Here is a 14,656-nt window from a genome sequence, read left to right on the forward strand (position 1 = left end):
CAGTCTGTCCGTGAGGTCAGGTCTGATTGTCTTGCAGCGTTGCTCCTTGGGAAACTACTGCGCCCACTGAAGTGAGCATACAGATGCTGATCTTTGTTTTTGGGTTGCATTCGCTGCAAAATAATTCCGGAATTAAAAACAAGGGGAGATGCATGCGCATATTCTTGCTTTATGAGGAATCTGACTCCCATTCTGAGCTGCTTCATTCATTCATTCATTCATTCATTCATTCATTCATTCAGGTAATTCATAGTCCGCCCTTTTCCAAGGATGGGCTCAGGGCGGAAAACAACATTCTAAAAACAGTGTAAGATCTGGTGTTGGGAAAAGCTCTTTGCATATAAAGGAGGGGGGGGTGAGCTTGGTCTGTTTCCCCCTTTCCTGAGAACATCAGAAGAACCCTGCTGGATCAGACCAGTGGTCCATCTAGTCCAGCTTCATGCCTCACACAGTGGCCAGTCAGTTGCTCTGGAGGGCCAACCACAGGGCATTAAGGTCGAGGCCTTAATTAAAACATAAGAGCCCTGCTGGATCAAACCAATAGTCCATCTGGTCCAGCCTCCTGTCTCACACAGGGGCCAAACAGTTCCTCTGGAGGGCCAACAACAGGGCATTAAAGCTGAGGCTTTCATTAAAACGTAAGAGCCCTGCTGGATCAGACCAGTAGTCCATTTGGTCTAGCCTTCTGTCTCACACAGGGGCCAAACAGTTCCTCTGGAGGGCCAACAGGACATAGAGGCCGAGGCATTCCCCTGATGTTGCCTCTTGGCTGTGGGATTCAGAAGATTAGTGTCTCTGAACATGAAGGTTCCCCTCAGTCACCAGGGCTAGTAGCCATTGACAGACCTATCCTCCATGAATCTTTCAAATCCTCTTTGAAAGCTGTTTATCCCTGCGACATCTTCTGGCAGCAAATTCCACATTATATTCATTCTGTCCGTAAAGTAGTATTTCCTTTTTTCCGTCCTGAACCTACTGCCCATCAGCTTTATTGGAAGCCTTTGAGTTCTAAGAACATAAGAGAAGCCATGTTGGATCAGGCCAATGGCCCATCCAGTCCAACACTCTGTGTCACACAGTGGCCAAAAAAACCCTCAAGTGCCATCAGGAGGTTCACAAGTGGAGCTAGAAGCCCTTCCACTTTGCTCCCCCCCCCACAAAAAAGCACCAAGAATACAGAGTATCACTGCCCCAGACATTTCCAATAATATGCTGTGGCTAATAGCCACTGATGGACCTCTGCTCCATATTTTTATCCAATCCCCTCTTGAAGCTTGTAGCCGCTACCACCTCCTGTGGCAGTGAATTCTACATGTTAATCACCCTTTGGGTGAAGAAGTACTTCCTTTTATCCATTCTAACCCAACTGCTCAGCAATTTCCTTGAATGCCCACGAGTTCTTGTATTGTGAGAAAGGGAGAAAAGCACTTATCTCCTTTCTCCATCCCATACATAATCTTGTAAACCTCTATCATGTCACCCCGCAGTCGACGTTTCTCCAAGCTAAAGAGCCCCAAGCATTTTAACCTTTCTTCATAGGGAAAGTGTTCCAAACCTTTAATTATTCTAGTTTGCCCTTTTCTGGACTTTTCCCAATGCTATAATATTCTTTTTGAGGTGCGGTGACCAGAATTGTACACAATATTCCAAATGAGACCACACCATCGATTTATACAGGGGCATTATGATACTGGTTGATTTTGTTCTGCTATTTTGGGAAGGGGAGAAAAAGTTCTCTTTGTCAGCTCTCTCCATCCCATGCATCATTTTAGAAACCTCTATCATGTCCCTCCTTAGTCATCTCTTTTCTAAACCCAAAAGCCCCAGTCTCTTCAGCCTTTTCTCCTGGGGAAGGTGCTTCAGTCCCCCTAATCATCTTGCTTGCCCTTCTATGTTACTTTCCCCAGCTCTTCAGTGTCCTTTCTGAGATACAGCGACCAGAACTGCCCACAGTATTCCAAATACTTTTTTTCCCTCCCCACCCCCTCTTGGGGGGATCCCCCCACCCCTAATGTGATGTAATGACTGAATAAGAGCACATTTAAGACGCCATCAGGGTTTGTAATCTTTTTAATGTAACTGATTTTTTATATATGTACATTCCCCAGAGCCTGGCACTAGCTGGGATAGGGCAATTCATCAAATGCAATAAATAATAATCATAATAAAATGAGGTCGTACTACAGATCTATACCAGGGGTGGCCAAACTTGCTTAATGTAAGAGCCAAATAGAATAAACATCAGATGTTTGAGAGCCGGGAGGGAGAAGACTGTACATTTATACCCTACCCTTCTCTCAGAATCAGAGTCTCAGAGCGGCTTACAATCGCCTTTATCTTCTTCCCTCACAACAGATACCCTGTGAGGTGGGTGGGGCTGAGAGAGCTCTCCCAGAAGCTGCCCTTTCAAGGACAACTCTGCAAGAGCTATGGCTGACCCAAGGCCATTCCAGCAGCTGCAAGTGGAGGAGTGGGGAATCAAACTCTGTTCTCCCAGATAAGAGTCCGCACACTTAACTATTACACCAAACAGGAAAGAAGGAAGGAAGGAAGGAAGGAAGGAAGGAAGGAAGGAAGGAAGGAAGGAAGGAAGGAAGGAAAATAGGTGGAGTGGGGAAGGGAGGAGAGAGGTGGAAAGAAAGCAACTTTAATTTGAAATGCATTCTCCAATGAGAATACTCCTCTTGGAGGAGTGCTTTAAAGAGAGAAATGCCTTCTCCAAGCTGGCTGATGGGGCAGTGGGGGGTTCGAGGGCCCTACAATATGTGCGAAAGAGCCACGTGTGGCTCCCGAGCCGCAGTTCGGCCACCCCTGACTCATACGGAGGCATTACCACATCGGCCGTTTTGTTCTCAGCCCCTTTCCTCATAATTCCCAGCCCCTTTCCTCTTCCTTACTGCCGAATCTCCTAGAATAGCCAACCGTCTGGTTTTAGTTGAAGGCACTCTGGGCCTGAGTCTGAGAGAGGGCCCTTGCCAGGAATGGGCCGGGCCTGCTAACTGCATTGTCACACCATCCCGCCTCCACGGCTCGACCCCTCGTGCGTCTCGCTGGCTCATAAAGGATGATGAGGCCGGCTCCTGGAATCCTGGCAGACGAAGCAGCTGTGTTGGTCTTCTACATATATGGGGCAGCTGCAGAACCAGCTGTCGCTCCTCCGTTCGAATCATACGGCAGGAGATGCCGTAAATAGACCTGCGTGGGGTAACCCGATACCTGGCAGCCGCCCGGTTTTCGCTGCAGGCCCTTTTCCAGGTTCCAGTAATTTTTCCTCCCTCGACGCAGCATGCGAAGCGGTGAGCGGACGCTAAGGGGAGGGGGGGGAGCAGAGGGAGAAGAACAAATATTAAATTGCTGGTGTGTTTGGGCAGCTCGACTCTTTGCAGCGCATTTAGGTCTCCACGTTTGTGAGATCCATGCTGGGCTTTACCGAGTACACTTTTGCCCAGGGGTGTCGAACTCATGTTATGAGAGGGGGGGGGGGATCTGATGTAAAGGAGGCCTTGTTGTGCCAGGCCACATTGGGTTGGGCCATGTGCGTACCTATTTAAGATTAGGTAGCAGAGATATAAACGTTTTCAAGGACACAAACACAAATATATATTGGAAAAAACTTAAAACTTGCTTAAAACCTTAGCACTCATTGGTCTTAAAGGTGCTTTCTTTGTATGTTTCCCATGGAAGCTCTGGCTGTTTCCTTCCTTCCCCAGGGGACGGGGGGAGGAGCCTCAGCCAATAGAAGGAAGACAGGCTTGGCTCAGTACCCTACTTTCTCCCCAAAGGAGGAGCCTGAGCCAATGGAGAAAATATAGAGGTTTTGCTCTGTAGCTCCTGAGTGATTGAGCAAGCCTTGCAAATCAGCAAGCCTTGTCTGGTGGTGCACTTGCTTGTAGTGGTATGTTGAGGAAGTTAGAGAGGGGACTTTAGAGACCGGCTGTGAGAACAGCCGAATGGAGTGCTCGGGGGAGCAGCACTGGCCTTTGCCCATGGCGGGAAGCTTCTGCAGCCACGGCCCGGAGTTTGAAATTGACTGGGCGGCAAGAGTGGAGAATCGGCAGAGCCAACAGCGAGTGGCGGCGGAGCGCCAGTTGGTGCGACGGTGATCTGTGCCTGCGGCGGGAAATTGTTCCTGTTACGGCCCGGAGCTCGAGAGCATCCGGGTGGCAAGAGTGGTGAGCCGGTGAGGGCAGCGAATAACCAGTGAGGTGTGACAACAGGGTGTGGCGGCACAGCGAAACGAGAACTTTGGGCCCTTGGCTGAAGGGGAGCTGGCAAAGAGTCAGCGGAGAGTGTGTGGCGGCGTGCGGTGAGAGTCAGAGGGGTGGGGCTCCCAGTCCCCAGTAGGGGGCAGGGGTTACCCCGGCCCGGAAGCCACTGCCGCACGAAGGGAGACGCATTGTCGGTGCATCCGGGGGCCTGAGGGGGGTCTCTACCCTCCTGGACACTGTGACGCCCAACAAGGTGCGGCTGACGGCCAGCAGAAAGAGAGGAAACCCACTGGCTTGTGAGAGCCGCTGGTTTTTGAGAACTGTGGTCCTTGCATCTTGTACCAGCGCTTTAAAAAAGAGCTGGTGCCTGTACCACACACCATTACTTTAACAGAACTGCTGCCCTTGCACTTTACACTAGCACTTTAAAGACATTTAAAGATGCTCTAATACTCAGATGTACCAGCACTTTAGGAACAATCTATAACATCTGCAGCAACACTTTAAAACTGTCCTCTAGTCAACAGATTAATTGCTGTGGTATACTCTAGCGTCTTCCAACTGATTGACCCCGCCCATTACTATTGCTCTTTTTGATATTTTAATAATTGACTGTATACGGACCTAAATGGAATATTTTAACTAAATGAATTGATATGTAGATTTTGCTAATTAATTAGATAGACTGTGGGAGGAGAGGGTTTAAGTTAATTGGAATAAATTATTAGTAGCAGGAATTAGTTTTAGCTAGGCCATAGAAGATATTAATTAGTTAACTAATTGATAGAGCATCAGGTTGAGTGGGTGTGGGAGCAGGATACGCTGATCTGCGTACTGTTGGTGATCTGAGAGTTAGTGAAGACGCATCGGCAAGAGATGTCTGGTCAGGGGATTTCAGTGCTCCTGGGGAGGAGAATGTACAGCAGTGGGAGCAGGCGGGGTTGGAATGGAAGGAGACTGAGACACAGGAGAACTCGCTGTCCTTCCAGCCTGCATGCCATCCCAAGGATAGCGGGTATGGGGGCCAAGTGGAAATACTCGCCTCCGTCCCTGGTGTTGTGCAATGCCAGGTCCATAAATAATAATAAGACCTCAGTCCTGCGAGATTTTCTAATCGGGCAGGACATGGACCTGGCTTGCGTGACGGAGACCTGGGTGCGGGACGGGGAGATGGTAGCTCTCTCCCAAGTAGCCCCGCCGGGGTTCTCCGTTCTTCACCAGGCACGGACTAGCGGGCAGGGGGAGGGTAGCCTTTTTCATACGGGAGGATTGCTCCTTCAGGGCGCTTCCGCCCCCGAAGATCATGGGCATAGAGTGTGCTGGCCTGATGTGGGATGTTGGGGAGAGGTTGGCAATCTGGCTGGTGTACCATCTACCACCTTACCGTCCCTGATGGAGGCTGAGGACGCAGCTTCCACTTGGACAGCAGACCTAGTGTCTTCCATGGCAGCACTGGGACTCTCCCAATATGTAACAACGTCCACACATCAAACGGGGCACACGTTGGACCTGATCTTCGTGGCGGGAGTTGCAATGGATCAGATTTCTGCCGAGGCAGTGCCATGGTCTGATCACTATGCCCTGAAGGCCCGTGTGGATACTCCACCTGTACCTTGTTTAGGCGGTGAGCAAGTTTTGGCTCGCCCACGAAGCCAGATGGACCCTGTGCGGTTTCAAATGGCTTTGCGGGATCCCTGGCCCTCTGGTGACTCGTTGGATGAGCTTACAGAGATCTGGAATAGCCAACACTCCACAGCCATCGACAAGATCGCTCCCCGACGTCCTCTTCCTCCTCGTTCACGATCCACCCCATGGTATACCCTGGAGCTGCGATCGATGAAACGGCGATTAAGACGACTAGAGAGATAGTGACGACGTACTTATGACGAAGCTATGAGAACATCTTATAGGTCATTTATGAGGACCTATGAGATGGCAGTCCGATAAATAAATAAAGCAAGCAGAAGGAAGCAAGAGAGAAGGAGAAGGAAGCAGATGGCAGCCATTTGCTCGGGGGCCTAATTTGGCCCCTGGGCTGCATGTTTGACACCCCTGCTTTAGCCTGTCTTCTGCCATGAACGGCTTGTGGTTTTCATCAGAAAGTTTGCAGATCTGTTGCTTACAGAGAAGGACGTGGTACACTATTATAGTAAATAGTGGCATCATCGTGGGTTTTTTTTCTGTTTAAACTCTCACTTTTATTCAGTTCACTGATTTAATGAAAATAACGGCGGTATAATGCAGTTAATCTGTTAAGACTATTAAAAGATGAATTTATGGTGTTTATAAAAACTCTGACCAGGCCCATCTGAATGGCAGCAGCACAAGTGAAAACAGCAATTTAAAAAGCAGTTACTATGGGACTGTGGTGGATTTAATTAAAAGCATAAAAACCCACACGGTCAGGCCCAGCAGTTAGGAAATTAAAAACAGTGACAATGGACTTGAAAACAGGAACGGTTGGGGAGAAGAAATCCCAGCTGCCCTCCAAAATAAGATAGCTTTTGGGATTCCAGAGTCTGGAGGGGCCATAACCAAAAAGGCTCTGCAGAGCAGGCCCTGCCGACAAAATTCAAAAGAAGAGGCACAGACTCATACAGTGAATATGAGGTATTCTATTCCTCAACTATTGAGCACTTCAATGGACTGTGTTGGGTAATCCAATACCTGTACATTGACAACTGGTGTAATTGGGCAGCCTGGTTTTTTTTTTCTTTTCATTCTTTGGTCAGGGGTGGGGTTGGGCTCCTCCTCCTCCTCAAGGTGCAGGCTGGTCTGATCTCATTAGATCTCAGAAGCTAAAGAGGGTCAGCCCTGGTTAGTACGTGGATGGGAGGCCACCAAGGAAGCCGAGGGTTACTGTGCAGGCAATGGGAAACCACCTCTGAACTTCTTGTGCCTTGTAGACCTCTTGAGGGGGGTCACCATAAATCAGGGTTGTCAAACTCATTTGTTATGAGGCCCAGATCTGACATAAATGAGACCTTGTTGGGCCGGGCCAGGCCATGTGTGTACCTATTTAAGATTAGGTAGCAGAGATATAAACTTTATAAAGGTCTTAAAGGTGCTTTCTCTGTATTTCTCTCATGGGATCCAAGGAACTGAGTAAAGGAAGCTGTGGCGCTTTCCTTCCTCAGGGGATGGGGGGGAGCCTCAGCCAATAGAAGGAAGAGAGGCTTGGCTCAGTAGCTCTGTGCGATTGAGAGAGCCTGGAAAAACAAGCTCTGCCTTCCCCCCTTCTTCCCCAAGGGAGGAGCCTCAGCCAATGGAGAGAACAGAGGTTTTGCTCTGTAGCTCCTGTGCAATTGAGCAAGCCTGGCAAAGCAAGCTGTGATGCAGAAGGAAGCAAGAGAGAGGGAGAAGGAAGCAGATGACAGCCAGTTGCTCAGGGGCCTGATAGAAGCATTCGGCCCCTGGGCTGCATGTTCGACACCCCTGCCACATGTCATCTGCGACTTGCTGATGTTTTCCACCGTAGCCGTGTTTGCCAACAGGCAGGCGGTACAGAAACTTCTTCCAAAGTGAGCCAGCTTATAGTGCAAACCTGGTCTTTTCAAAATCCATCATTTCTAAACTGATGAATCGCATTAATGCCTCTGCTCTTCCCCAAGTAATACGAGGAAACTGGTCGCTTGTGAGGATGCTCTAGGCTGATCCTCCTGCACTTAGGGGGTTGGACTAGATGACCTTGAGGGCCCCTTCCAACTCTGTGATTCTATGAGGAAAGAACCCAAATAGGGAATTTTGTATCGGGTCAGTGGTCCCACATCCAGTTCTGCTAGTAGACATTGATAGACTTATTCTCCATTAATCTGTCTGGTCCCCTTTTAAAAGCTGTCCATTCCAGCGGCCATCCCAACTAACATCCAGTGGCCACTGAGGCACCTTAAAAAGATGAGTGAGCAGCTCTGAGCATGGGTTAGTTCCCCACATTTGGTGGAAAAACTGAAAGGCATATCCTGCAGGTATCCGTGCCTCCAAGGAGTGCTCTTTCTCCATGGTGCAGGAGCTGTAGAGGGGAATGGGCCATCATCAGCAGAACAAAACTGCAGGGTCCAACCCAGAAGTCTCTTTTGACTGCTACGGTGGTTATTGTTGGTCTGTTCCTCCAGCCATTGTAAAGACTGTCTGGGCTAGCGGCTTTTGTGGCATTGTGCCCAAGAAGAAGACTGCAGATTTATACTCCCACCTTTCTCTCTGAATCAGAGTCTCAGAGTGGCTTACAATCTCCTTTATCTTCTTCCCCCACAACAAGACACCCTGTGAGGTGGGTGGGGCTGAGAGAGCTCTCCCAGAAGCTACCCTTTTCAAGGAAAACTCTGCGAGAGCTATGGCTGACCCAAGACCATTCCAGCAGCTGCAAGTGGAGGAGTGAGGAATCAAACCTGGTTCCCCCAGATAAGAGGCCGCACACTTAACCTCTACACTAAACTTCAGAAGTAGTACTCCCTTTTTGCTTGGTCTCAGATGTACCATAAGTCTTTGGCCTGTTCTCTCAAGCATGAGTAGCTGACTCATAAGAACATAAGAAGAGCCGTGTGGGATGAGACCAGGAGTCCATCTGATCCTTGGAGCATCCTGTCTCACCAAGTGACCAACTAGTTCCTCTGGAGGGTCAGCAACAGGGCATAGACCCTTATGTTTCCTCCTGGCTCCTGGATTCGGAGGTTTAGTGCCTATGAATGTGGAGCTCTTGCTCTTTCATCAAGGCTAGTGATAGACTTATACTCCATTGATCTACCTGATCCCCTTTTAAAAGCTGTTCATTCCTGTGGCCGTCACAACATCCTCTGGCAGCAATTTCCACATTTTAATCACTCTCTCTGCAAAGTGGTATTTCCTTTTTTTTTTTCCGTCCTGAACCTCCTGCCCATCGGCTTCACTGGATGCCTTCCAACAGGAACTCTAGAAGAAAAGTACATCATTTCCGAACTGGGCGAGATGGGAGACAAACTGTAACTGGCTCTTGAGGGAGAGTTTGTTGTTGTTGCTGCTAAGGAGCAAGATGGAGGAGCCCAGTTTGGATCAGGAAGAAGGCAGGGTGGCTCAGGGGCAGAGCATCCGCTTTGCATGCAGAAGGGTCCCAGGTTCAATCCTTGTTAAAAAGATCAGGTAGGAGGAGATGTGAAAGACCTTTGCCTGAGAACTGCTGCCTGTGTGAATGAACAATACTGACCTCAATGCACCGGTGGTCTGATTCAGTATAAGGCAGCTTCAGGTATCCGCATGTCCAATGTGGCTTCAGACGTACCCTTCCCCCAGGCTACTGTTTGCAAATAGCTGTTCCGCTTGAATTCAGAACTGTGGCGCATCCAAAGGAGTCTCTCTCATGCCCACATATTTGAGGATCACAAATATTCCAGTGCCTCATCAAGGTGCCTGAAAATCAATAGGAGTTGGCACGAACATTCTGAAAACGAACTCTTTTGCTTGTCGATTTGGGTGGGTAGCCGCAGGGCTTTTTTTTTGTAGCAGGAACTCCTTTGCATATTAGGCCACACACCCCTGATGTAGCCAATCCTCCAAGAGCTTATAGGCAGTGTTCCCTCTAAGCTGAGTTAGCATGAGCTAGCTCACAGATTTTTAGCCTCCAGCTCACACCTTTTTGTCTTAGCTAAAGAAAAATGGCCCCAGAACACAATAATTTATGCAGTAGCTCACAACTTTCATGCCAGTAGCTCACAAAGTAGAATTTTGGCTGACAAAACTCTGCAGCTTAGAGGGAACATTGTTTAAAGGTTCTGCTGTAAGCTCCAGAGGATTGGCTACATCCAGGGTGTGTGGCCTAATATGCAAAGGAGTTCCTGCTGCAAAAAAAAGCCCTGGGTAGTCGTGTTGGTCTGAAGCAGCAGAACGAAGTTAGAGTCCACTGGCAAGAGCAACAAAGTTTTATTTTGGGTATAAGCTTTCACGTACGTGTGGATTCTGCAGGTATCCATGCCTCCAAAGGGTGCTCTTTCTCTCTTTTACTTGTGCCCATTACTGCTGGAACACACCCTATGTAATGGTTTTACTGGTCGATCCTGGTTTTTTTTTAGTAAATAGGATTCCCCCCCCCCCACACATCTGTTTCTTCCCCACCACTCGTGGTTTTATAAATCTCTTATCAGGTTTCACCTTCAGCACTTACATCCTCAAGCATTAAAGCACCAGCTGTTTTAAACTGACCTTCAAAATAGCAGATATTTAGTCTCCCCTCACCTGTTCTCTTTTAAAGTGATTTCCCACCTCTTACATTATCTTTCTGGCTGAGTATCAAAAAAACCCCCGCAGCAGCAGAAGGGTTGGGTTGTTTTTAGAGAGCTAGCTTGGTGTAGTGGTTAAGTGCAGAGACTCTTATATGGGAGAACCAGGCTTGATTCCCCACTCATCCACTTGCACCTGCTGGAATGGCCTTGGGTCAGCCATAGCTCTCGCAGAGCTGTCCTTGAAAGGGCAGCTGCTGTGAGAGCTCCCTCAGCCCCACCCACCTCACAGGGTGTCTGTTGTGGGGGGAGAAGATAAAGGAGATTGTAAGCTGTTCTGAGATGAAGAGAGAAGGGTGAGATATAAATCTGCGGTCTTGTTCTTCTTTTCCCTGGGGAGCCTCAAAGTGACTTACAATCACCTTCCTTTCCTCTCCCCACAACAGGTACCTTGTGAGATAGTTGGGGGTGAGAGAGTTCGGAGAGAATTGGGACTAGCCCAAAGTCACCCAGCAGGCTTCAGATGGAGGAAGAGTCTGGAGTCAAACCCCATTCTCCAGACCAGAGTCCACCACTCTCAACCACTGCACCAAACTGCCTCTCCCCACAGTAGGCACCTTGTGAGGCAGGCAGGGCTGAGAGAGTTCTGTGGGGAATCAAACCTGGTTCTCCAGACGAGAGTCAGCCACTCTTAACCACTACGCCATAGTGGCTTCTAATCATGCTTTTAAACATGGACACACCCTAGACATTCCCCACCTGCAATAAAGCCACATGGGGCGAAATCCATATCTAGTAACACTTTTAGGAGCCCCGTGACGCAGAGTGATAAAGCTGCAGTACTGCAGTCCTAAGCTGTGCTCACAACCTGAAGCTGAGTTCAGGTAGCCGGCTCGAGGTTGACTTAGCCTTCCATCCTTCCGAGGTCGGTAAAATGAGGACCCAGCTTGCTGGGGGGAAGATGTAGATGACTGGGGAAGGCAATGGCAAACCACCCTGTAAAAAGTCTGCCATGAAAATGTTGTGAAAGCAACGTCACCCCAGAGTCGGAAACGACTGGTGCTTGCACAGGGGACCTTTCCTTTTCCAGTAACACTTTGTTATTATTTTGGAGCTCCCAAACTATTCATTCTCTCTCTCTCTCTCTCTCTCTCTCTCTCTCTGAGTCAAAAGCCATTTTGGAATATTTCCAATTTCTCCAGCTATGGCCAGTTAGGTTCTGATTCCCTGAAGTGTGGGATGTCTCAGTTCACCAAGTTTTCACATCCTTCCAGGGTTTTGTTTGGGTTTTTGTAGAAAAAGCCCAGCAGGAACTCATTTGCATATTAGGCCATACCACCCCTGACACCAAGCCAGACGGAACCGGGTTCCTGCTAAGAAAACCCCTCCTGCATCCTTAAGTGATTCTGCTGTATAACAGGCAGGCTGTCTTTATGAGGTGCAGAATCCATCTCCGTGTCTGTTGCATACTCTGGGTGTCTTCCATACATTCAACATGCTGGATGCTTTAAGTCTGCCATCTTTCCTGCTTGGAGCTACCCATCTCTGCTGGGGGGAAAGGCATATGCATAGGCATGCAGTAAACGTAGATTTTGCTGCAAGTTCATGGTCAGCGTGCTGTGTATTCTTGGTGCTTCGGGGGGGGGCAACAGTGGGAGGGCTTTTGGAGTTCTGGTTCCTCTGGAGGACCCCCTGATGGCACCTGGGTTCTGGCTGCTGTGTGACACAGAGTATTAGACTGAACTGATCCAACATGGCTTCGAGAGCCAGTTTGGTGTAGTGGTTAAATGTGCGGACTCTTATCTGAGAGAACCGGGTTTGATTCCCCACTCCTCCACTTGCAGCTGCTGGAATGGTCTTGGGTCAGCCATAGCTCTGGCAGAGGTTGTCCTTGAAAGGGCAGCTGCTGTGAGAGCCCTCTCAGCCCACTCACCTCCCAGGGTGTCTGTTGTGGGGGAGGAAGATAAAGGAGATTGTGAGCTGCTCTGAGACTCTGAGTGGAGGGCGGGATATAAATCCAGTATCATCTTCATCTTCTTCTTATGTCCTTATCTCATTTCCTTAGAGGCCCACTCCAAAATGGAAATGGGGAGCTTGGGCAATCAGTTCCAACCGCCCCCCCCCCCCCCATATCCCTAAAGTTTCATTTTCTTCCCAGCTCTTCTGCCTCTAGTTGGCGGCTGGGGAGGGCGGGGAGAGACAGCATCTGTCAGCGGTCTGGTTTCCCTGTCAGGGCTTCCACCGTTCTGTCCCCTGCTATGAATCAACTGAGCTCCCGGTGTGTATGAGATGGAGCTCGTAGTGGGTGTGAGAATTTGCCCTTCTGAAACCTTCAGGGGATTAATTTTGAACTGCAGCAGGAGAAAGTTGGTTTCGGCACTGTCGCTTGCAAGGAAAGTGATGAAAAGTCTGCGGGCAGAGGCTTTTGATATTAACCAGAAAGGAGGCAGATCAAGGTTTCCGAAGAAACAAGCAGGGACTCCCGAAAACTCCTACCCTGCCACAAATTTTGTTAGTCTTTAAGGCGCCACTGGACTCTTGCTCTATTCTGAAGCCGGTCTCCGCCTTCGTGGCACGTTTCCCTACTCCACTCCCTTGCCATATCAGCTAGACCTAATGGCATGGATCAACTGAAGTGTTTCTGCAAATGGAAGGATTTCTATCTTGCCTTTACGGGCAGGCATTCAACCATTGCTGCGCCAACTGCACTGGCTACCTATTGAGTACTGGACCCGCTTTGAGGTTTTGGTACTGACATTTAAAGCCTTATGCGGTCTGGGATACCTGAGGAACCACCTTTCCCCATATACACCCCAGAGGTTGTTGCGATCAGCTACGCAACACCTCCTGACCACCTCTGGTCCTGAGGACGTCCAACTTGCCTCAACCAGGACCAGGGCCTTTTCAGCCCTGGCCCCTGCCTGGTGGAATCAGCTCCCTGTGGAGATCCGGGCCTTACCTGAATTACTGCCATTCGTAGAGGCTGCAAGACGGAGTTGTTCTGCCAGGGCTATGGTTGAGGCGTCCTATTATTCCTTCATTTGGCCTCCCTTGTGGTGACATCATGCTTTGTTACAGTGCTATCCTATTGTTATTACCATCGTTTAAGGTAGGCCTACAACTGGTTGTTGATGTGCTGTGTCCGTGGGCACAGCATATTGGATCAGGCCAGTGGCCCATTCAGTCTAATACTCTGTGTCACACAGCAGCCAGGACCCAGGTGCCATCAGGGGGTCCTCCAGAGGGACCAGAACTCCAAAAGCCCTCCCACTGTCCCCCCCCCCGAAGCACCAAGAATACACAGCACGCTGGCCATGAACTTGCAGCAAAATCAATGTTTACTGCATGCATATGCATATGCCTTTCCCCCCAGCAGAGATGGGTAGCTCCAAGCAGGAAAGATGGCAGACTTAAAGCATCCAGCATGTTGAATGTATGGAAGACACCCAGAGTATGCATCAATGAACAATATTGCTTTTACTGTTAATTTTAAATTGGTGTTTTAACTTTGATAAGTAGGTTTTTGTTGTTATTTTTATATGTTGTGATCCGCCTTGAGCCCGTTTACGGGAAAAGGTGGAATATAATCCTATTAAATGAATAAAATAAATAAATAAAGTATGACATTTTTGTGTCCCCCCCCCCCGCCTGCTCTGGGGCCCCTGTCCCCCATGAGCAGAATTTTGGGGGTTCATTTTGAACTGCAGCAGGAGAGGGAGAAATGAGAAAGTTGTCAGTAAGTCAGTCAGTTTATTTACAGTCACAGACCAAGTAAGTCATATTCCACAGGTGGGAAGGCTTCTCACTGCAAAAAAAGTTCAACTGATCTGAGCCAAAACGTTTCCCACCGTTGCCTAGCAGAAAGTCAGGCTTAGAAGTATTTTTGGTAAACACAGATAACTCGAGGTGCACCGCTGTATGTTGTTTTCATTGCAAAACCTTCCTTGGTTTTTGCTACGTTTGTTCTATTATATTTAGTTTTGATTCCACTGGCTACCTGGGTTACCTGTGTTTTCAGGGTTGTTTTACACATGTGAAGAAGGGAGGTGCGTCCTTTCTTCTTCAAAATAGCTGGTTTTGAGATCACAGCACTCTACCTTGCCCACAGTGTCTGTGTTTTAGTGCTTTGGTCTATACAAGGGGTCCCCAACGTGGTGCCCGCTGACACCTTCCTGGCACCCACCAGTTGTTTTTAGAAAGTAGGTGGGGCCATGGGTGGAATTCTAGCAGGAGCTCCTTTGCATATTAGGCCACACACCCTGA

At 48.9% G+C, this 14,656-nt stretch overlaps 1 protein-coding gene across 1 annotated transcript in view; it reads left to right on the forward strand.

The window, feature by feature from the left end:
* LOC132590480 (RAC-alpha serine/threonine-protein kinase-like) overlaps positions 1 to 4,103 on the forward strand; it is a 130,366-nt gene extending 126,263 nt beyond the window's left edge. Inside the window, exon 10 of the mRNA XM_060263389.1 lies at positions 3,894 to 4,103. Within this exon, the coding sequence (XP_060119372.1) occupies positions 3,894 to 4,103 (210 nt within the window). The remainder of the gene's footprint in view (positions 1 to 3,893) is intronic.
* The last annotated feature ends 10,553 nt before the right edge of the window (positions 4,104 to 14,656 follow it).

Source organism: Heteronotia binoei, unplaced genomic scaffold (genome assembly GCF_032191835.1).
Source record: "Heteronotia binoei isolate CCM8104 ecotype False Entrance Well unplaced genomic scaffold, APGP_CSIRO_Hbin_v1 Chromosome633, whole genome shotgun sequence".
NCBI lineage: Eukaryota > Metazoa > Chordata > Lepidosauria > Squamata > Gekkonidae > Heteronotia > Heteronotia binoei.